Source organism: Rhipicephalus microplus, chromosome 6 (assembly GCF_043290135.1).
Source record: "Rhipicephalus microplus isolate Deutch F79 chromosome 6, USDA_Rmic, whole genome shotgun sequence".
NCBI classification, from domain to species: domain Eukaryota; kingdom Metazoa; phylum Arthropoda; class Arachnida; order Ixodida; family Ixodidae; genus Rhipicephalus; species Rhipicephalus microplus.
This window is the reverse complement of record NC_134705.1, coordinates 99,018,984-99,043,155: the sequence shown is the minus strand read 5'-3', so window position 1 is coordinate 99,043,155 and position 24,172 is coordinate 99,018,984. Positions and strand designations below refer to the sequence as shown.

General features: G+C 48.5%; 2 protein-coding genes across 2 annotated transcripts in view; both read right to left on the bottom strand.

The window, feature by feature from the left end:
• Positions 1–24,172, bottom strand: part of LOC142765386 (uncharacterized) — a 244,942-nt gene that overhangs the window by 192,864 nt on the left and 27,906 nt on the right. Inside the window, exon 2 of the mRNA XM_075866277.1 lies at positions 6,493–6,623. Within this exon, the coding sequence (XP_075722392.1) occupies positions 6,493–6,623 (131 nt within the window). The remainder of the gene's footprint in view (positions 1–6,492; positions 6,624–24,172) is intronic.
• LOC142765134 (uncharacterized) lies at positions 4,200–5,492 on the bottom strand. The gene has a single exon (XM_075865705.1). It carries the CDS (start codon positions 5,283–5,285, stop codon positions 4,200–4,202), a length of 1,086 nt encoding a protein of 361 aa, XP_075721820.1. The 5' UTR covers positions 5,286–5,492.

Below are 24,172 nucleotides of genomic sequence, written 5' to 3'. Positions count from 1 at the left end.
TACTTTTAGCACTGTTAAGCCTACAAGGCCTTTTAACCAACAGGAGGGTAGATTACCCTCTACACATGTATTCGTTCGTGCCGCGTCGTCTGCTCGGCATCTCTCCGGCGTCTGTCACTTCCGTAGGGAACAGGAGGTGTGCAGCGGCCGGACGGTGAAGAACGCATTCTAAACCGTGGAGTGTCATCAGTGAAAAATAATGTGTAGTTAGAAACGGTGTCCATGTGTGTCTTTTGTTTTATTTGTGATTTACTTCTTAAATGGCGCTGCACTAGGTCACATAAAAATGTTACTTAGACAGAGGAAGCTGTTACGTGTCCGATGGAAATCTTTGTATTACTAGAATTTTTACTTGGTTCATTACAAGCTGCAAAAACATAATGTGAGGAGATGAGCTTGAAACCTTCGCCACTCACTGTATGTAGACTTCACAAGCCAAATTCCTTCCCTTTCCTATTTGCTATCAGAGCAACTCGGAGATGGAGGATTACACGACGTGGACGCATCAGCACGTCATGCACGCGTAAGGTTAATTCACATGACATGTATCTGTCAGGCCGTGCTTACAAGCGACGTTCTGTCGTTTTGACGTTCTGCGTATTATACAGCCTGTTTCTGTGATGTGGATCTCTTTATGCACGCACTTTTGGAGAGGTCGGCATTGATCACGTATCCTCACCACAATACACAGAATCGCACCGCTGGAACTTATCGAAGAGACGATGCACCCAAAACACGCCAAGCGTTGTGAATGGCGGCACTGGCACGATGCGAGAACGGCGAGAATACCAAGGCAAACGAAATGGAGGCAGCTTAGTCTCGCATCTCGCTCGATACGAAGTTAAAAAAATGACGTGTATAGGTTCCGTCTGCATGTTTTCATACTTTTGTCAACCTTCATACTCCTATTCAGGCAAGAAATTGCACAACTTACACACGTCATCTCGAATAGTTCTCGAAATGGCATGCACTAATTTTGGTACGCCGGACAATTCCTTGTTGTATATTTTGCTTCCACCATCACCTCTACCAGTCTGATATTTCGCCTCTTTATGGCACGCGTAGCACTGCAAATCTTGGCAGATGAAATAGTGAGCACCCATTGCGTGCATTCCTCTTGGCTTCACAAAATTCTCAAACCTGCGTAAGGGTCTTTTAATGAGCTTACAGACAAAAGAAAAATTGAGCCTCTGTGGTTAGACTGAAACGAACACGCCAGTCCGTGGCTGGGCCAAGACGAAAACTTTATTGCGATAGCGCGGGTTAATGTAGCGTTGTGCGAGAGGGGTTAAGGGGAAGGGAAGGAGAAGAAGCAGTGGTGATAACGGCGGTTTCGGCTGGCGTGACGTCACGGATACATCATTCCGCTCCCCCTACGGTGAGTAACGGTCTGGGGGTTTGCGTTGCCGGCCCGAGCGACGCAACACCGGAGTTGAGGGGCTCCCGGCGATCTCGCTCATTGTTGGCGCTCGCCTCGGTGTTCCTCCTGCTAGGGCCCCGCCGGCAGTTTCGAGGCACCGAGAGTCACCGACTTCTCCCTGGTCATGCTCCAACTCCCGTGGCTTCACCTGGTCGCTGTGGCGCCTAATGGTTTCCCCCTCCGGACCATCGGCATTCACCAGGCGGGCTCCGTCTGTCGATGTAATGCTGGCTGGAGTCCACGGCTCGCCTCGCCCGAAGTTCCTCACCCAGACTGGCTCCCCGGGCTGCCACCCATCGAGGGGGGGACGGTCAACTGGTGAGGGCGGAATGGACACTGCGTTGTCCAGCCTGGAGCGAAGATCGTAGCCCATTAGGAGTTGCGCTGGTGTCCGGCCCCCGGCCTGCGGCGTCCTGCGGTACCTGTGCAAAATCCTAGCCAGGCGGGTTTTCAGTGACCCTTGTACATTCTTCTTCAATGAATACTTCACCGTACGAACCGCCCGCTCCGCGAGCCCATTGGACTGGGGGTGATACGGTGCTGTTCGGAGGTGTACTATGTTATTCAGCTTCGTGAAGGTGTTAAATTCCCAACTCGAAAACTGTGGGCCATTATCGGATACCAGCGTCCGGGGCAACCCGAATGTACTGAACAAGGTGCGCAGAGCCTCTATGGTGGCGTGTGTGGTGGAACCCTTCATGGGTATCGCTTCTATCCACTTACTATGTGAATCCACCACAATCAGTAGCATGTGACCATCGATCGGCCCCGCAAAATCGATATGCAGCCTCGACCAACGCTCATCCGTTTCTGGCCACGCAACAGGGGGTTTCTTTGGGGGCATAGGGGCAGCTTGGATGCAACTGGTGCAGGACTTAACCATGTGCTCAATGTCATTATCGATCCGGGGGTACCACATCAAGGAGCGCCCTAGCCGCTTCATTGAGCAAATCCCTTGATGAGTATCATGCAGCAGACGTAACATCACTGCTCGGGCATTCTTAGGGACGATCACTCGATGGCCCCAGTATAGAAGCCCATAACTCCCCGTTATCTCAGCTTTCCGGTTGAAGTATGGCATCAAGTGCTGGTCCTTAGGCCCCAAATTTCTTGGCCATCCCTCCTGCACCCATTTTTGCACCTTTGCTAAATCGTCATCAAGCTCCGTGAGAGTGCCCAGTTGCTTCGCAGACATGACACCATCATTGAGGGTCTCCGTGAGCAGGACATACTCACCGTCCACAGTTTCTTCCTGCGTCTCTGGCTGGGAAGTTGCTGACGTGGGGAGTCGGCTGAGGGCATCTGCTGGAATGTTGTCTTTCCCGGGCTGGTGTTTGATGACGTAATCGTAGGCGCTCAGCAGCAGGGCCCACCGCTGGATTCGCGCAGCGGCCATCACGGGCACTGGCCTGTCTGGGTGAAAAAGTGCAACAAGCGGCTTATGGTCCGTCATCAATGTGAAAGTATTGCCGAGCAAGTATTGTCGGAATTTCGACGCACCAAACACAAGTGCCAAGGCTTCACGCTCCAGCTGCGAGTAATTTTTCTCAGCTCCAGTCAATAACCGAGAGCGGAACCCTATGGGCCGAAGTACCCCGCCCCCGATATCGTGTGAAAGCACTGCGCCTATTCCGTCCGGGGAGGCATCGCATTCCAGGACTAGCGGCTTGTGTGGGTCAAAATGCGCCAGAAAGTCTGCGGATTTCAGAAGGTCTTTCACACTGCTGAATGACTGCTGTTGAGCGGTATCCCACTTCCACTTAGCTTCCTTCCGGAGTAGTTGATATAGGGGTGCCATGGCGGTCGATGCATTGGGAAGAAACTTGTGGTAGTACGTTACCATGCCGAGGTAGGACCTTAATTCTGCGGAATTCCGTGGTGCCTGAACCTTAAGAATGGCGTCTATGTTTTCCGTCTTTGGTTGAAGACCTCGAGCGCTGATTCGATGCCCCAAAAAATCCACCTCTAGTTGGCGGAACTTGCACTTGTCTGCGTTCAGGCGCACGCCGTATTCCCGGAAACGCTTGAATACTTCGTGCAGGGTGGTGCAGTCATTGCGTTTCTCTGCCACGATGACGTCGTCTAGGTAGACCTGAACACCCGGAAGTCCCTGCAAAATGGTCTCCATACGCCGTTGGAACACGGCCGGCGCGGACGCCACTCCAAAAGGCAGGCGAGTAAAGCTGAACAGTCCCTTATGCGTGTTTATGGTCGTGAGTTGCATGGCTTCCTCATCCAACGGAAGCTGGTTGTATGCCTCCCGCAAGTCTATCGTGGTAAAAACTTCACCGCCATTTAATGTAGCCAGGATATCCTCCACCCGTGGCAACGGATATTGCTCAGTGCGACAGGCTTTGTTGACCGTTAGCTTAAAATCGCCGCAAAGGCGGATGCAGCCATTCCGTTTCACTACCGGTACCACTGGCGCCGCCCACTCCGCATGAGGCACCGGTACAATAATACCCGCGCCCGAAAGGCGGTCCAGTTCCGCGTCGACCTTTGGCCGAAAAGCATACGGAACTTCGCGTGCTTTCCAAAACTTCGGCACCACGTTTTCTCGCGTCTCGAAGTGTACCGGTGGCCCTTTTATGAGCCCTAAACCTGGCGCGAACGCATCAGCGAATTCTGCTAGCAACCGGTCCACGTTAACGTCGTCAGCACCGAGTAACGGCAGTTGCTCACCTGACGTGTTCACGTTCATTACCGGTGCCTCGAGCATGTAGAACGCTTGAATCAGGTCGCGTCCGCAGAGGTTTGGGCCGGAGCAACCAAGGACTTGCTAAGATCCAGCCGTCGACTTGTTTCCGCACGAAACCTTGAGCTGAAGTTGTCCCCGCACTGGAAGCCGTCCCAGGAAGCAGGTGAGTTTCAATGGCGAACCACGCAGCTTCGGCCACACTGTTTTGTTCCGCTCATATGTGGGCCACGTGATGACCGAAACCGGCGAGCCTGTGTCGACCTGCATGTTCACTGGAACCCCACCACAATCCAAGGTGCGCACGATGGGTTGCGTAATGCCGACGTGGCCGATGTGACTGTCCGCTGCCTCCAGCGCGAACATACCGTCCGTGCCAGTGTCTTCCTCCCGCGACAAGGCGTGTACTTGGCGTTCTGGCGGTACCACCCCGAACCCACTCTCACGGCGGCAACAGGCTCGAGCGATATGACCTTGTTGTTTACACTTGAAGCATGACGCCGAGCGAAAGCGGCAATCCTCGGGTCCGTGCCCTTTTGCTCCGCAGCGGTAGCACCCAACAATCTGTGGCCGGCTTCGTGGGCGATAGGACTGGCCTCCCAGCGCATGCACACTTGCCTCAGCGGTGGGGCTTACTATCTCTTGCGCGTTGGCCTCGGCCATTTCGGTAGATATCGCAATTTCTTCCGCTTCGCTCCTCGTCAGCTGTGGTTTCGCGAGTAGCTGCCGACGCACTCCGACGTTGTGCAGACCACACACGATGCGATCTCGTAGCATTCTGTCCAACGAAGCACCAAAATTGCAGGTGTCCGCTATCTGTCGAATCGCCACGACAAAATCCTTGACCGGTTCGCCGGGCAGCTGATTGCGGGTGAAGAACTTATAAGACTGTGCTATCTCGTTCGGTTGCGGCGAGAAGTGCTGCTTAAGCAAGGCTATCACTTGTGGGTACGAAAGTTCATTCACCTTATCCGGAGCACAACGTCCGCTCAGTACGTCGACGGTGTGGGTGGACAGTGCAGTCACCAGCAGGGCCCGCTTCTTGTTGTCTTCCGTGATGCCATTTCCCTCAAAGAAGGCTTCCAGCCGAACCTGGTACGCGGGCCACTTGTCGCTCGCCTCGTCGAACTGCGGCGGGCTGGCGTATCCTCCCGTGGGTGCGGCGGTCATGACGGACGGAGTTGCCGCACCGCTTTTATCCCATTCTCGTCGCCACTGAAACGAACACGCCAGTCCGTGGCTGGGCCAAGACGAAAACTTTATTGCGATAGCGCGGGTTAATGTAGCGTTGTGCGAGAGGGGTTAAGGGGAAGGGAAGGAGAAGAAGCAGTGGTGATAACGGCGGCTTCGGCTGGCGTGACGTCACGGATACATCATAGACCAAGTTAACAACGAGGCAAAAAGGCTCTTCTGGCCTAATGCACTTTGGCTATTCGAACCTGTGTAGCCCTTCTTAGCCATGTTATAAAGAGAGAGACTCAGAAGCAAGTTTATTCGACGTTGGACACTTAACTCACCATGCTGCACTAGAAATAGATTGTATTCTGCGAACCCTGCGAAAAAATATGCATGGCTGTGCTAAACCATTAGGGCCTCTTTACCGTCATAAACTAAAGCATTTCTGTTTGACTTCATGTCGCAGACATAGATCCCACACGTGTTTCTTCAAAATTTTGAATTTTGTCGAAGTTCATTGCGCCTATATTTGTTTTTTCGGAAGCCTGAAACAGTGTTTTGCCCGGCTATTACTAGCGCCAAAAACTTGGTTTTTTACTGCTAATAAAGTTTGCCTTCCTTAACACACAGAAAATGCAACAAAAGTGAAAGCGATCCTCAGTTTTCCTGTCTCAGCTTTCTTTTTTGCCCAGATAATTTTATCATTATCAAGTTTGGCAATATATAGCCATACCACATTGCACTTGACCAAAAGCAGGTTTCGCTAACATTTTTATTCTGTTTTCTTCTTGCCCATCTTTCCATGAATACCCCTGCCTAGAACACAACAACATTGAAACTGGGGATAACTTCAGCTGTGTAAGTGCATCACGACTCTATCTCTTCGCAAGCTCTTTTACTGTGCACCCTACATCATCTTTTATCCTCACAATATGTCAACAAAATTTCCCCATGCACCCATACTAATCATTTTTGCTTTTACGTTTTTCTAAAGCTGCGAAAACTTCAAGTGATTTTCTACACTCTGAATAAAGTTGCATGACCTTTGCGGCATGCACAGTAAGAAGTAACTTTCAACTTTGAAGCATTCTGGCGATTACAATTCTTTTGTTCAAGCCGACCAATTATTAGAGACCTCCATTGGGGCCTTTGAAGTAAATAAAAACGAGTAATTGAAGTCCATGAGACATGTCATACCTACCTTGATTTTTTCTTGTAGTATCTTTCAAAAAAGGTACTTTTATTATTTGTTGTCTCAACAATGTCAACCAAGCATGGATATTGCGAATTTCCCAAGCCGAAAATCCATATGACCCCGTTATCTCCATAAAACTAGAAATGACCATGTTTGTCAAAGGCAAAAGTATTAATGGTACTGCATCGATAACCCTTTACATTGTACAAGAAAGTAGTACAAATGTACAAAACAGTAAAATAAATTAGAAAAAGGTAAAATTGATAACCTTGACCACTTTTGCGGATTGTAGTCATCAATTCATCATGACCAGCTTTATCAACACCTGCGATTCCGGGCTCTAAACCTGGCTTTCAAAACTATGGCGTAAACCCCAACGACACATCTCAATGGTAGAAGTCCACACTAATAAGCAGCCGCACTGAGCCTTGGCTCTGGTTTGAGGTCCTTTTGTAATATAGGAAAAGTTGTGATGAGAACACAAGAAGGGCCTATTTGGGTTTTGTAGATATGCGCCGCCATCGCCTCTGGTGCCCCTAACCACTACCGCGAAAAATGGGAAAAAAATTGTACAGATTGACCCAATTTAAACACGGATAATCCACGTTTAAGCCAAGTCTTCAAGCACTGACCACGCCGGCACCTGCAACTCGTTTGCGAAAATATCCTATGCAGTGTCCTGTCAGGCAAGGAATTGTGTTAACATGTGTAATATAGTGTCGTAAAAGAGCAAAATTATGACGACATGTCACAAAATGCCAATTGCACGACGAGTATGTCATTGAATGATTCCAACGCATTATAAAAGGGTCAGTCATATTTCTTCATCGTCTTGATCTACAACACAGAGTGCACGTAACCCATTACGGATGCGTAGGAAGTACTTCGCTTACCAACAAATTTATGAATAATGGCATCGCGGGAGCTACCTTTTCTCATGAAAGTTACGGTAATTTATGGCGCAGGGGGCGCCTTTTATGTGTACTCAGAATAGCTGCCCGAAGAAAGCCTATAAAGTTTCAGGATTGCAAGTGCTGCGCCCCAAAATACTTCCAGTCTCTTTACTTACTACTTCCTAACGTCAAAACTGGAAGCGCGTCTTCATTTTTTTCAAGAGCAAGGAAACCCGCTCCTTAATTTTTCAGACAAAAAGAACTTGTGTAAGCTTCAAGAGAATCTTTTCAATTTTTATGTAGCTCAAAATAACTTTTATTTGAATATAATCAGCTAAATAAGGGAAAATAGTTGTAGAAAATGAGCAGGCTATTTTCTGAAGCCCTTTTTGCCCCCCCCCCCCCCCAAAGCTGTTGAGGCACATTGGTGGATGAAATCCGATGTCATTTATGAAGGGCATGTGTTTGTAAACAGCGAAAGGGTCTACTACTACCACCTGTGGAAATCTCCTCGAGCTTGCCCAGTGACTGTGCCGCCTGGCAAATTGTTTATTCAAGCAGTGATTACTGGTGAAATTTCCCCATTCGACCATTTATAGTCATGATAGTGTTTTGATAGTGCATAGCATGCATGCAGGTGAAGCGCAGCATGCTTGCAGGTGGATATTCGCTTATTTTATTCTTGTTTTTACATGCTGCGTCTATTAAAATTATATTAAACAGATTCACTGTTTAAATAAAGCCAAGTTTTAACCAATCCACGCTAGGTTGGGTACCAGAAGAGGCAGTGGACTAGAAGGAAAAGAGACCTAAAAGGAAATATGAAGAATCAAGAAAGCGCGCGTCGGTTTTTGTTATTAATTTTTTCATTACATTATACTTAAAGCCGTTTTCTTACACAAGCTCTTGCTTTCTTTTGGCTGCAATAAACGCCATTCCCAAAATCTTTTCGAGGTGAACGAGCGATTGTGTATATTCCTCGAAGCAGTCTAGAAAGATTTTGTCCAGTTTAGCGCATGAAATAGTCTTGTGTAAACTTTTTACACCCGTTGACACTAGTATGCTTCGGGAAACTTCAAACCTTCAAGATCACAGTATTAGCTCCTGGGAAATGCCATTATGAGCTCTCGCCCAATATAATAAAGCCGGCTATGCTATATGTGATTTTGCCTACTTTACGACAGGTGACGCCGACAGCAGGCAGCAGATTGCCCCTTGAAGAACTCCGCATCCAAAATTGCTGTTTCAGAAAATGTGCTGCTTTGAACTGTGTTTGTGTACTGTTGGTCACGTGAGCACATGTCGGAAGAATATTCAATAAAACACCAGATGGCCGGCACGTCGCTACTTGTGGGAGCAACTAATACTATCAATTTTCTTTTCACGTTCGTGACATTGAGATTTTTTTAAAGTTTAATTGTGTTGTAATTCTGTACATAATATGCACAGGTCCCACAGGAGCAACGCATTTTTTTAAATGAGAAATACTCTAAGTATTATTTTTTATATTATGTGGACAGTACATCAGGGGGACGTTCTTGGTGAAATGGTTTCCGAATAGTTCAACAGCACTTTCATATTGTCATTGCTGTAACTGGCCATGTAACGCGCTGAAGCCTTCTTGCAATCTTTCTACACAACACGCATTCTCCTCAGTTAGTTAACTATGCATTCTGTATTCGCATCACTGAGTAGTAGTAGTAGAAGCTTTGCCGTACTTGAGGGAATTAAGGCGAATATGGGTGGGTCCCTTAGTGCAAGGCCCCACTGGCCTTAGCGGCTCACTGGGGCGGATCGAGCCGAGCAACTTAGCTCTCTCAATTCTCGCTCGCAAGCCAGTCCTCCCATTTCCTTTCAAATGAGTTTCTTCCTAATAAGAGCGAATTTATTTTGGGTGACCTGAGCCTACACGTCGTCAATATGCGGGTAAGAGATAGCCGCTCCCAACACCATGGACATGTGTCCGGGTGCTGCGTTGGGTGAATTTTGCCTAGAATTCGTAAATTGGGGTAGGTGTTCGTAGTCGGTGCCAGTCTCTAGCATGCCCGATATCAGATTCTGGGTCTGGAAACTCAGCTAGTTACCTTAATTGACGCTTTATTCTCAGCGATGGCAGGCCTACGTAGGATTCGCACTGAGCCCTTTACACCTAATAAATGTCCATGTACACTGTGAATGCAAACTTGCTAAGCTGGACGCTTCAAAAACTTAATACTAACTCCATTTGGATCATGCTTTTTTGGAGTGTAATCTTACAATTGTAATGAGGTTGGGCGTCTTCAATTTTACTTCGTTAAAAATTATGGTGGAGAAAATCGGTAACTTTTTTATAAGCCCTGATTTTTCAATTGGTGCGAAAGAACTGAAATATTATGCATCGTCTTTTGAAAGAAACAATGAAGCGATGCGAAGCAGCAGCGGTGTGCACATCGTTTACCTGGTTAAAACGGGCGTCAACGCGAGTGTTGGAAGAAAGGTTCCAAGCGAAACTCGGTAGTGCGTTTACTGGAGTAAATGTTTGTTCGAAATGCAAAGACACGGGAGGCGGGTTGGGTTCCGTGTGTGTTTCATCGCAGAAAAACAAGCCGGAAGAGTGTTTCCACTCGACTTGTGGTTGAGCGTTACGGGTGGTGGAGGGAGTGAAGCGACAGAGAAGTGTGTTGCCAGTGGACGGAGGAGCCGGGTGCGGCAGGCAGGCGAGCGTGCTGATGGTGAAAGAGAGAGTGACGCCAGGGTGCACTTGCGCGGGCAGCGTGTGAGGGAGCGTGTCTTGAACATGCAGGTGTGGCGTGACCTACTTGGCACTGCTCCAACACCTGCGGTGAACGAGACGCGTTGTGGTGCGTTCATATGCACGTGCGTACGGCGCTACACGTGTGCATCAAAGAGGTGCTTCAGATCTAAAACTCTTATAACACTTTCTGTGGCATGCTTCTATTTTACATTATCCGAAGCTCTTCATAGTATCATCAGGGCTGTCGGCCATGTGCGCAAGCCCCGCCGCGGTGGTCTAGTGGCTAAGGTACTCGGCTGCTGACCCGCAGGTCGCGGGTTCATATCCCGGCTGCCGCGGCTGCATTTCCGATGGAGGCGGAAATGTTGTAGGCCCGTGTGCTCAGATTTGGGTGCACGTTAAAGAACCCCAGGTGGTCGAAATTTCCGGAGCCCTCCACTACGGCGTCTCTCATAATCATATGGTGGTTTTGGGACGTTAAACCCCACATATCAATCAATCAATCATTTGCGCAACGACACTGGCGTAAGAAGTGTTTTTCTAATGACTTAATGACTTATATTTCTCAAAGTGATTAATATATTCATGAACCTGCTAATCAATTATTTCTTTGTCTCATCACCTGATTTATATTGCCGTACGTAATACTAATAACGTACACTTTGTACCACTGGGCACGGGCTTACACAGCACTTCGACTGCAGAATGACTTCGCTTATGTTGTTTTACTATAAATATAGATATATTAGGAAGGGCCTGCGAACCCTCGCCCTGCAGTGGTAGTCTATTGGCTAGGGTACTGCGCTGCTGACCCGCTGGTCGCGGGGTCGAATCCTGGCTATGGCGGCTGCATTCTCCATGGAGGCGTAAATAATGCAGGTCTCTGGGCTCATATTACGGCACACATTAAAGAATCCCAGTCTCCAGGCGGTCGAAATTTCTCAGGCCCTCCACTGCTGCATCTCTCACAAACATGTGGTGGTTTTGGGACGTTAAAACCCACATATCAATCAATATGCTCCCCGCTAAGTCCTGTTTCTATCTCTACCAAACTTTGGTCCCTCACAACTTTCTGTAAAAACGCGGTGATACCGCTGATTAGACTGATTGGTACCGCATGCGTACTTGGTATGCTCTATTGGATAACGAATGGGACAAGGGCAGCGTGCCACAACGCACAGAAGTAAATTCCGTGTTGAGAAAGACTGGCGCTGAAAAAATAGCATATTCATGGAGTGAATGTTGAAGACTGGGTGAAGCGTCCATCAGTCCGTCCGCGCTTTCGTCCATCCGTGCGTTCGTTCGTGCATCTGTACGTCCACCCGTGCGTCCAACCCTGTGATCATCCGGCCGTCCACGCATCCGTCGGTGCGTCCATTCATCCGTCTGTCCGTCTGGCCCTTTTATCATCATTCACTCGGTGGATATGCTGTGATTGTGTCTGCGCGTCCATGCATCCGTTCGTATGCTTGTCTATCTGTCCATCCTTGCGTCCGCGTGTCTGCTTGTCTATTTCCCCGTCCTTGCGTCCATTCGTCTATCTAGTCAACACTCTAAGTACCACCATCTCACATATTTTCATCATAAACTCATCATATATGAATATAGTACCGCAATCCAGTGAACTAAACGCGAGGTGGCTACCTACTACTACAATCAAGACTACTACTACTACTACTGCTGCTACTACTACTACTACTACTACTACTACTACTACTACTAGTACTACTACTACTACTTTTTCAAGTTAGGCTGGAGACCAGCATTTTGGACACAGGTCAAAACTTGATGCAACTGTTGTAGATGGGTCAGGAAATCTGGCACAATGGTGACCATATCATCTAAATAGCAGAGGCAAGTGTGCCACTTCAAGCCGCGTCAGATGCCGCCCATCATGCGTTCAAAGGTGGCGGGCGCGTTACAGAGTCCGAATAACATTACAGTGAATTAGTATAATCCATCTGGTGTTACAAACACGTTTTTCGAGCGGTCTGTCTCAGCCATGGGCACTTGACAGTAGCCAGAGCGGAAATACAAGGAGAAAAAGAACTCTGTTCCTTGCAAGCAGTCGAGTGCGTCATCAATTAGTGGTTGTGGGTACACATCCTTTCGGGTATTCTTGTTAAGCCGCTGATAATCGACGCAAAATCGTAATGTGCCATCTTTCTTCTAAACAAGGACGACAGGTGATGAACCAAGGACTGTTGGAAGGTTGAATGACACCGCGTTTAAGCATATCATTCACATGGTCATCACTAAGATGCCTCTCACTCGCCGATACTCGGTAAAAACACTGTCGACTGGGCGCATGGCTTCCGGTGTCGATAGTATGCGAAACACTCGTTGTGCGGCCGAGTGCCCTTGCTTGACAGTCAAAAAAGAAAGAGAAATCGTCGAGCAAGCGAAGAAGTTGGTCTCGTTGTGTCGTCGTAAGGTCGCTGGCTATAGCTGGTGTGAAAAATCGTGGTAGTGGCCGAGAAGTTGATGTCTCGAGGGTGGCCACATCAGTGGGGTCGTCCATGGTGTCGAATATTGAAGATGACGCCAGCGGCACAGCTTTGCTGAGGGTTTCTCGTCCTCGCAAAGGGATTGGCTCGAGTGATGGATTGGTTATGTACATCACAGAGGCGACTGGATGGAACTCGAAAACGGCAAATGGAAATGGCAGTGATCGGCGGCGAACTAGACGTGCAGATGGTGCGAAAAGCACTGAGCCACCGCCTTCAGAGTGACAAGAGATGGAGACAAATACAGTAAACTGGGCAGGCACAATGGTGTCGTCACAAACTGTGATTTTACGACATGTGTCCTTGTCATTGATGACATCTGTCGGAAATGGGAACAACTTGAGTTCAAAGCGGGCGCAATTGATGATCGATCGCACAATGTGTAGAGAGGAAATCCCACCTTAATATGACGTCGTGAGATCAAGATGGCAGCACAATGAATTCGATCACATAAAGCACATCCTGGATGACGACACGGGCTGCGCAGGCACCGGATGGCTGGACGTACTGCGCGTTGGCTGTATGAAAGGATAGTCCAGAAACAGGCGTCATGACTTTTCCAATATGGCGGCAAATGCGCGCATCAATCGCTGAAAGGGCAGCGCTCGTGTCGACAAGGGCTAGCGTTCATGTACCTTCTTTAGCGCCTTTAATAACGTTTCTTGGAGAAATTCCAGGCCTTATGCATTTCACCGGAAGCGCAGTTCTCGCCTCCTGAACTGCGCTACTTAGATTTCCTGGCGCACAGGGCTCCCCCGTTGGTGCATGGGGACAGGGAGCGGCGACGAGGAAAAGGCGTGCAGTGGGGGGAGGGTGGGGTCCTGGAGGTGGGATCAGAATAGTAGTAGTCTGAATAACTGCGGCGGTGTTGACGTGGCGCATACGCGATTCATGGTGGACGAACACTGTTGGAGATAGGTGCTGCACGAAAGCGGCAGTAACGGGCCACATGACCAACAAGGCCACAATGAAAACAAAAGGGACGGTTGTCTTGCGTGCGCTAAGGGTCGTCGGCTCATGCATACTGTACGACAGGGCGGGAGGGTGGCGATATTGGCGGGCGAATAGGCGGACTATGAGGGCTGTAACCTTGCATTACAGGCCTGGAAGCGACTGCGTCGTACGTCAGGGGAGCAGCAGTCAGAGCCTGAGGAGCGAAGGCGAGACCTCTTCGGCGACCTGGTCCCTGATGATGTTTTGGAGAGGGGGCACCAACGGGGAACTTGACTGGTCGTGAACAAGTGGCATAAGCGAAAGCTAGCGAGCGACCTCTTCACAAACGAAATCCTTATTCTGTAGCAGCAGAAATGAGTTGTCACAAGCAACAGCCGATCCCGACATTGAAGTCACCTGTGGATGAGAGCGGCACGTGGCTGTGCGTTGTTTGCGCAGCTCATCGAAACTTTGGCAAAGACTGACAAGTTTGGACATTGTGGACGGGTTCTTTGCTAGCAGCATCTGAAAGGCGTCGTCTTCACTTCCTTTTAAGATATGCCTGATCTTATAGGCCCCCGCCGCGGTGGTCTAGTGGCTAAGGTACTCGGCTGCTGACCCGCAGGGCGCGGGTTCGAATCCCGGCTGCGGCGGCTGCATTTTCGATGGAGGCGGAAATGTTGTAGGCCCGTGTGCTCAGATTTGGGTGCACGTTAAAGAACCCCAGGTGGTCTAAATTTCCGGAGCCCTCCACTACGGCGTCTCTCATAATCATATGGTGGTTTTGGGACGTTAAACCCCACATATCAATCAATCAATCAATCCTGATCTTATAGGCATCGGCCATTGCGACATCAGCGCGGTTACAAGGGCCATTCTGCTGCGCGCGGCCGCGCAACCGTTGCTTGGCTCAAAGCTTGTGAACAGCGGTGCGCCCAAATACTTCCGTCACGTGCGTTTCGAAAACAGCCCCCGTCGGGAAGTCACGTTGGTGGTTTCGGTGCCACACGCTGGCGACACCACCTAAATAAAATGACACGTAGCTGAGCTTCGCAGCGCCCTCCCAGCGGGTGATTACGCTTACCAGTTCGTATTCGGCGAGCCAGTCTTCAACATCCTTCTCCTCTCTACTGCTGAAGATTGGTGAATCGCGTTGACGCGATGGGCCAGGGCAAACCAATGTGGGAACCAGGACAGCAGGTTGTTGCTTCAGTTGATTTGGTACTTCATCCAGCATTGCAGAGGCTGGCTTGAGTTTTCGGCTGCGAAGTTCCAGGTTGGCATAACCCAGCACCTTCACCACTTGTTACGGGGGTTTATTGAGGTACACAGCGACTGGGAAGATAGCAGCAGCAGCAGCGGCGGCAGCAGCAGCGGCAGCAGCGGCAGCAGCGGCAGCGGCGGCAGCGGCGGCAGCGGCGGCAGCGGCGGCAGCGGCAGCGGCAGCGGTGGCGGCAGCAGTGGCGGCGGCGGCGGCGGCGGCGGCAGCGGCAGCGGTGGCGGCGGCGGCGGCGGCGGCGGCGGCGGCGGCAATGGCAGTGGCGGCAGCGGCGGCAGCAGCGGCAGCAGCAGGAGGCAAAGTGTAGCCAGGGAGCGAACAGCCGAGTGAGCCAGGCGATAGCAATGCGCTTCTGCATGTGTCCATCTTCTTCCTCACGCTACATACATCACGGACGCATAAACCACAGCTTAAAGAGCTTCGCCCCTGAAAAATTCAGCCATCACCCACTGAAGAAAACCATTAGTAATTGTGAACCAGTGGGTGCTAGCGCCTACACTGGCGGCAACGTTAACGTTGGCTCTCGTTGCGGTGTCGCAGGAAAGAAACCTGGGGAGAGGCAAAGCACGCCGTGCTGCCCGGCTTTCTTTACTGGAGTATGCCAATCACTGCAAATTGCAGTAGGGGACAAAAACTCCGATCGGACACAGGGCCCAGCAGCCTGGTTTTAGTTAACGCTCACGCTGCGAATTTTTATTGTTCAACAACGCACAGGAAAAATTTCCAGTGGAACCACTTTGGAGGTCAAGGCCCACTGCCTAAATATACGGTGTGGCCAGTGAACAGCTGTGCAGCATGAGAAGTCGGTCATAAAACACGGAAAAGCTCCTTGCGTAACGAGTTCCTCCGTACAAACTTGCCGCGTGCCGGAGGTGTTGGCGTGGTGTCTCGCTGACATCACGCTCTCCTCGCAATGCGCGCTGACGTACCTCTCTCCTTGGCCTGCCGCGCACTCGCCGCAGCGCCTGCAGCTGCCGCATCGTCCATTCGCCCGCAACGCCTGCAATGACCACCGCTCACTGCACCGCTAACTCATCAAATCACGCGCAATAAACGTGACGCGTGCCTACGGCGCTTGTTGAAACAAATCAATACGTGTCACCAACAAAACCTACATCAGCCATTACTTCAAAGAAATCTTCGAGCTCTTAGCGCAGCACCCGCCTTACTCTAAGTTCATGCTGAAGCATCCGTTTTTTGTAGTGGCTGGAATTTCCCTGCTGCCGAAACGCAGTGTCATTCACGCTGGACGCACCCCACGCCACCAATTCCAATGATTGATTACTGAATAATTGATATGGGGTGTTTCACGTCCTGAAACCACCATATGATTATGAAGATGCCTTAATGGAGGGCTCCCGAAATTCCGACCACCAGAGGTTCTTTAACGCGCAAACCAATCTGAGCACACGGGCCTATAGCATTTTCATCTCCAATGAAAATGCCGTCACCACAGCCGGGATTCTATCCCTCGACCTGCGGATCCGCAGCCGAGTACCGTAGCCACTAGACCTCTATGGTGGACCCTGCCGAATCTGCCATCTACCACGGGACGAACGCGGGATGAATGCTCAGTCACCCGGTTCTTGTCGCGGCTAGAAAATGCCACTAACTACCCATGGTGTAAGCTTCAGTGATTCTCGCACGCATGAAGGATGAGGAAGCAGTTCTGCTTACTGCACTAAGAAGTCGCTGTCTTGCAATTCATGAAAAGCAGAAGAAACCGATGACGCCAGCAGCCTTTGTGGGTTCGTCTTGCTCTGCAAGACCGCGACAAGCTCGGGCACCTCTTGTGCGAAATAGGACGTGAAGTAGGAACAAAGTGGTTTAAACGCTCGTTTGTTGTTGTTTACATTGTTTACATTCATCGTATTTGTATTGCCATTTCTAAGGGGCCCCCAGGCGCCTGCATAAATACGCCAATACAAACGGGCTAAACAATTTTTCCATTGCAAGACCAAATTTTGGCGATGATAACGTTAAGCTACCCTCATTGCTTCGTATCTAAATGGTCGTTAGCTGTATTTGGTTGGTGTAAACAGTCTTTGTCGAGCACACAGCACCAGCTTGTTACGCGAGGCGAAAATTGACGCGTAATTGATCCATCGCGTAATGACCACTTATAAACGACCATGTAAAGAATAAGAGGATAATCTATTTTTGATACGGCATATTTTTTGTCATTGGTTCTTCGGCATTTAAAATTTTCTTTGTTCCACAAACTCGCCTCTTGTTAAATGACGTTACGAAGCTGGAAAGCATCTCCTTCTAAATGTAATTGAAGTAGGCTAGCTGCCAATTACATATGCAGCGGCTATTTATTGCAGGTGGCGATATGGATTATTAGTATAACATATTAGTTCTACTTGCAGCATAATGGTGTTTACTAGTTTGTGTGCATATGCATCTCTGTGAGCTCCCACTGTCTGATAGAAAGAGAAATAGAGAGAAATAAGCAGCGCTACACGTGTGTGCTTCTTTGCTGTCCGAGATGTATTTTAACTAAGCCTTCATTGTGCTAAAAACAATGGTCTTTCACCTTCTCACTTGTCCGGTGGGTCAAGTTGTGGTGTAAGCTTAAAATCTGAGCTTTCTACTGAGCCTAAGTCCACTGCTTCATTCATGGTTACTTTGCAAGCTACCGCTATTGCTCCAAGTTACTGTAAACAAGGCTGATCAGGTTTATCAGAGACTAAAGCGGAAAATTTTTTTGGAGTTTCCGTAAAGAAAACTTAAACATCAAGAACGACTCGTCACTCTCATCGGCTCACAACAGCTTCGACGGAGCAGCTGTGACGATCTATCCTTATCCAAGAAAATTATTTTCTGGAAACAGGAAATGCTTTTACCGGTTAAAAAAGTTTGCTCGTTCGCATCTGTAACTTCATCAACGAGTCACGGCAGAATAAAAACATAAACAAAGAATATATTATTATAGGGCCCCTGTTCAGTGCATGCCTGTTCTGTACTACTACAGCTGAAGACACGAAAGAGTCGCATAGGCGACCGACACGACAAAAAGCACACAAGGAAAATTATCACAGCGGAAATGTTGACAAAATTGCACTATTTTGTAACATTGCCTCGCAAATTTTTCATTCCACCAAATGAACTTAATTGAGTGATTATTGTTGTGACAGGAAAATTCGCCTTACTTGTTTGTTTTTCCAGCGTGCAGCCAAGACGGACCGCTGTCTAAAGTGGGGGAGCTGAACCCCCCGCCAACTTTGCTCAGTGGGGGGCTAGTGCCCCTTTGCCCCCGCGGCTGATACACCTATGCGACCAAGACCAAGTGCCTCTGGCTCACCGCGTTCACTTGAGCTTCAGATTCGTCTCTGGGGGGGGGGGGCAGGGGGGAAGCCCTGTGGTGAGCGTCGGAACACGCGCCACCGCACCCCCACGTAACATAAACTGTGTTCCCTGAACTCTGTGTGTCATCTCTTACACTGTGTTTCAAACGAGAGGCATTTCATAGCAACCTTTGTCGACTTTGATCGTATCTATCTATCTATCTATCTATCTATCTATCTATCTATCTATCCGCCTAGGACTTTTAGCTCTCCTGGCCATTTCGATAATGTTATCAATACCAAACTTGATATGGCGTAAGATGACTGTATGAAGAACATATTTGACTAGTCATAACATGAAAATTATGGCATGCATTTAATGAATATCATGAATAATTTTCATGTACTGCAGCTCTTGCGGTGGTTTCGTTCAGATGGCAGCCCCGTCGCGGTGGTCTAGTGACTAAGGTACTCGGCTGTTGACCCGCAGGTCACGCGATCGAATCCCGGCTGCGGCGGCAGCATTTCCAATGGAGGCAGAAATGTTGCAGGCCCATTTGCTCAGATTTGGGTGCACGTTAAAGAACACCATGTGGTCGAAATTATGGGAGCCCTTCACTACGGCACCTCTCAGAATCATATGGTGGTTTTTGGACGTTAAACACAAAATATCAATCATCCAGATGGCATGTTGAAAAACTTGTGTGGTATGGGATGATTGCATGGCGAACACAAACGACAGACCCTAACATGAAAATCGTAACATGTGTGTCATATAACATGACTACATGCCACGCTCATGGTGCGCTCACGGCCGTTTCGCTAGCGTTACATATACAAAATTTGGTATTAATGTACGTGAATGGATGACAAAAGTATGTGACTGGAGCAAACATGATAAATATGAGATGTGTGTCATGTAATAACATGACTACAAGCTACATCCACGATGCGCCCGCGGCCGTTTTGCTAGTTTTACATGTACCAAACTTGGTATTACGTGACGCGAAGGGACAACATAGGTGAATTGCACAACCAAACATGATAATCACGACATGCGTGTCATAAAACAACATTACTACATGCCATACTGACAATGCCATCGCGGCCGTTTCGCTAGCCTCACATATGCCAAATTTGGTATTATGTGGCACCAATGAATGACGAATGTATGTGACTGATGCAAACATGATAATCATGAGATGTGTGTCCTGCGAGACCATGACTACATGCCACAGTCAATGCGCCAATACATTTCGACGTGACCCGGTGTGCGTGCTCGCCGGCGTTCATTTCGTCGCGTTACGCCGGCGTTGCCACACCAGGCACCAGCCGTGCCATATTTTCGCAGGCGCACGCCGCGCAGCGTTGCTTTGACGCCTGCGCGTTTCAGCGCGTCCGGCCTCCCCCGTCCCGAAAAGAAAGACATGCAGTGTTGTCTGGGTAACGCATCAATTTGATTGATTTGATTCATTTGTGGGTTTTCAGGTCCCAAAACTACCATATGATTACGAGAGACGCCGTAGTAGAGGGCTCTGGAAAAATCGATTACCTGGGGTTTTTTAACGCGCACCCAAATCTGAGCGCACGGGACTACGACATTTCCGCCTCCATCGGAAATGCAGCCGTCGCAGCCGGGATTCGAACCCGCGACCTGCGGGTCAGCCGCCGAGTACCTGAGCCACTAGACCACCGCGGCGTGGCGGGTAACGCATCGGCGCGATGTGCAGCTTGACAAATTGCACGCCGGTTGCCGTGGGGCCACGCCGACGGACGCTGGCATCCGGCTATATTGTGCTCGCATTTTGCTAATGTAGCACCACTGTGCTAAGCGTGCACGCACGTCAACGCTACATTGGAGTATATTGGCCCTTCATGATGCGCTCATGGCTGTTTTGCTAGCTCCACATAACAAAATTTGGTGTTACGTGACGTCAATGGATGATGAGATATATGACTGGTGCAAACATGATAATCCTGACACACGTGTCCTGTATAAGAACATAACAACGTACCATGCTCATAGTGTGCTCGCGGCCGTTTCGCTAGCTCCACATACACAAATTTGCTATCAGGTAAAGTGAATAGATGACGAAGGTAAACGACACATTCAAACTTGATAATCATGGCACGGAAGTCCTTTCTGGCATCATTTAACTCCAGCTTGTAACGTTGTGCTGATTTTAAAATGACATATCAACATTTCTCATTCGTGCTTCGAATATCATCGATTACCACTGTACGTGAGTTCTGCCAATTTTTTGTATATGCCGCAAACATCCTCCCTCGTACGCTTTCCTCCTCCTCTCGTTTCCTCCTTTCAAGGCGGCAGTCCGTACTCGCGTGCCGCCGCAGCTCGGCAGATGGAGAATAAACAACCATACCGCGCGGACGTATTGTCTTCCGGTCAAGTCAGTCAATCCGCCACATCCCTCTACACTCTGACCGCACAATCTCGCGGACACGAACGCATGCGAAACGCCAGCACATTAGCCCCGCATCTCGTTGCAGTTCACGTGGAAAAAAATGAAAAAAAAAACGCTCGCTATCCCTTATTACGTTTCAGTATTTATCGAGGTTTATTTGTCTCTTCAAGCAAAAAATGCACAAACTACGCGTGTTCTTATAAGTAATTTTCGCTATGTCACGTGTCACTGTTGGCAATGTCAGAACATGGTCGTCTATGTAGAAGACCAACGTCACTACATTGCCGTGTATGTAAGGCCATTCATACGCGCACGTCATCCCCTCTTTGTCTATGCGCGCGCCCGCAAAAGGAAGGGAGATCAGTGTTTATACTAAAATTTTACCCATTTACGTGGCGCGTAGCGTTGATTTTTTGGACAGACGTGATCATCTACGCATTGCGCTTGTCAGCTCGAAATTTTCAAACCTGGTGAGTGGCCCTTTAGGAACAGTTTTTATAGTGTGAACGTGAGCAGATGCTTTTCTTTTTAGCGCTATAACGCAACGAGTCTGTTGTGCCGCTGTGTGGGCCACTGTGCAAGTCGAATGCGAGAAGAGACGCTAGCTTGCAGTACTACAATTTCTCCTCAAATGTATAGCATCGGTAAGCCTGGCTGAAGAATAAATTTGGCCAAGGACCATCAGGGAGCAGAAGAACGTCATTGGTTGCGTACGCAAAGTAGACGCCAGTGCGTGCAGCATTGTGGTCGCCGCAAGATTTATTGAGCATGACCACTGCTTTGTGTGATCGCATGTGTGGGCAGCTAGACACATGTTTTTGTGTGTGTGAGTGTTGATTTTTATTGTGCGCGCATTGGTAGCAGGCGTTGTTTTCTAGCGGTGTGATGCCGTGAAGCTGTTGTGTGCCGCTGTGCAAGTAAAACGCGGGGTTATAATTCAGTTATAATTCCTACACTACCTTAAGTACTTTGTGTGGTTTAGAATTCAAGCACGTAGGCAAAGCCGTTGTTGTTGTTTTTTTCGGGGTGGAGGGGTGCGGAAGGACGAATAACAAGGTGAGTTTCGTGAGCCGTTGAAAATGATATGCCAAACAGAAACAACGATAAGAGCTAAAAAAGTAGCCAGTAAAGAAACAGAGGCAAAAGAAAAAAATACCTAAAAGCACTTATCATAAATGCGTGTGTTCTTTTGACGCTCTTTACTTATGCGCCACTGATTTATCAACTGAGTCAAATTTACTAACCTAATCAACCTGCCATAAAATTGTCATAATGCCCGTAAGAGAGAGACAGATGAAAAGCTACTTTCAAATTTAAGAGTGTCCGGGCCCTTCGGCCCCTCTCCTCAGTGTTTGCATGATTCGCTGATTTGCCTTGAAGAAAGAAGTAAAGCTACTTCCTAATATTTCTGCAATAGAAAACTCATTTACAGTTCAAGTAAATCAAACGGAAAGCATTCATTGAGACCTTTACTCTGCAAATTTTTGGCCTTCCTAGGGCAAACTGTTCACATATGGGGTGCGATAGGTACCCCTAATAACAATTCAGAATCGATGGCCTACCGTCCCGCATAGAAATTAATGTGAAGGCATTTCTTCTGGGAGGAGCAGTGGCGCCAGAGCAGGGGCGAGGTGAACTATAGGCCCATCCCGCCACTTCGGCAACACGCAGCAGGCCGCACGTAGTTTTTAAATGCGAAGCATTTCTTGGCGAACTTCGACAACTTTGTGCCTATCTATCTATCTATCTATCTATCTATCTATCTATCTATCTATCTATCTATCTATCTATCTATCTATCTATCTATCTATGTAGCCGCTTATGACTTCTAGCTCTCCTGGCCGTTTGGATAATGGTATCAATTCCAAACTTGGTACTGTGCAACATGACTGTATGACAAAGATAACTGAGAGGTCATTCTATGAAAATCATGACATGCATGTCATAAAGGTCAGGATTTACATGTTGTGGTCTTGCTGCTCATGCGGTAGTTTCATTCACATGACATGCTGCAAAACTGGTAAGGTATGACATGACTGCATGATGAACACAAGCGGCAGACGCTAACATAAAAATAATGATATGCGTGGCATGTAACAACAGGACTACATGCCAAGCTCGTGATATGCTCGTGGCTGTTTCGCTAGCTTTGCACATATCGAATTTGGTATCACGGGACTTGAGTGGATGACGAAGGTATGTGATTTTATGGTGCAAACATGATAATCACGAGATGCGTGTCATGTAAAAGTATGACTACATGCTACGCTCATGATGTGCTCACGGCCGTTTCACTTGCTGCACATGTACCAAATTTGGTATTACGTTACGCGAATGGACGACATAACAAAATGACACGTCCAAACATGATCATGACATGCGTGTGATGTAACAACATGACTACGTCCCACACTCATGATGCGCTCGCGGTCATTTCGCTACCTTCACAAATGCCAAAATTCGGTATTACGTCACGTGAATGAATAGCGAATGTATGCGAATGGTGCACACATAATAATCATAAGATACGTGTCGTGGGAGAACAATAATACACGCCACACTCAAGGCGCCAATACACTTTTACGTGACCCGTCACGCGTGCGCGCCGGCGTTTGTTTTATCGCGTCACGCTGCCGATGCCATGCCTGGCGCCGATATCCCCCTAGTAGAAATCAGTGGATCTACCCAGGGCCTTCATTGTGAATCTGCCTGCCATATACTCACAGGCGTACGCCACGCTGCGTTGTTTTTACGCATGCGCATTTGAGCGCACATGGCGTCCCTCCGTAACGAAGAGAGGCCGATGTGGTGCTAAGTAACGTAGTCGGTGCGAAACGCAGCATGTCGCATTTCGTGTCGGTTGCCACCGGGCCGTGCTGACGGACTCTGGTCGCGCCTGGCGTCACACTATAGAGTGCAAGCATTTTGCTAGCGTGATGTCGCTGCGCCTAGCCTGCGCGGACGTCAACGTGGCGTCGGAGTATATTGGGTCATTCATGACGCGATCGCAGCCGTTGCGCTAGCTCCCCATGTACCAAATTTGGTATCACTGCAAGTGAGCAGACGACGAAGGTAAATGACACGTCCAAACCTGATCATTGTAATACGCGTTTCATGTAAAACATGAATACATACTATGCTCATAGCGTTCTCACGGCAGTTTCACAAGTTCCACGTGCACCAAATTTAGTATTACGTAACGTGAATACGACGAATCTAAATGACACGTTCAAACATGATGATTATGATATGGATGTCATGTAAGTTATGACTTTATGCTACGCTCATAGCACACTCGCGGCCCTTTCGCTAGCTTCATATCATTCTGAGTTACAGCTTTGGCGATTTGTCCAAGATATTGGACATCAATTACTCCGTCCTTACAAAGATCTCAGCATCTCTTGCTCCTCTAAAATAGTTGTCCGAAATTTTAGATATCTACAAGTGCTGTTTACGATATTTTGTTGAAATTGCGCCAGCAGATTCCGAAACAAAAAAGAAAACATGGTGGCGTTCAACAGAGCAGCACTTCAGAAGTTTAACGGCGAAAGTCAATGTCCATTTTTTTCTATTTTTCAAATATTCTTTTTAAGTTTTGATTAATGAACTGTTATTCCATTATTT

Excerpts from the sequence above, each read along its gene's own strand:
- LOC142765134 (XM_075865705.1), bottom strand. The coding sequence starts at position 5,285 with ATGACCGCCGCACCCACGGGAGGATACGCCAGCCCGCCGCAGTTCGAC.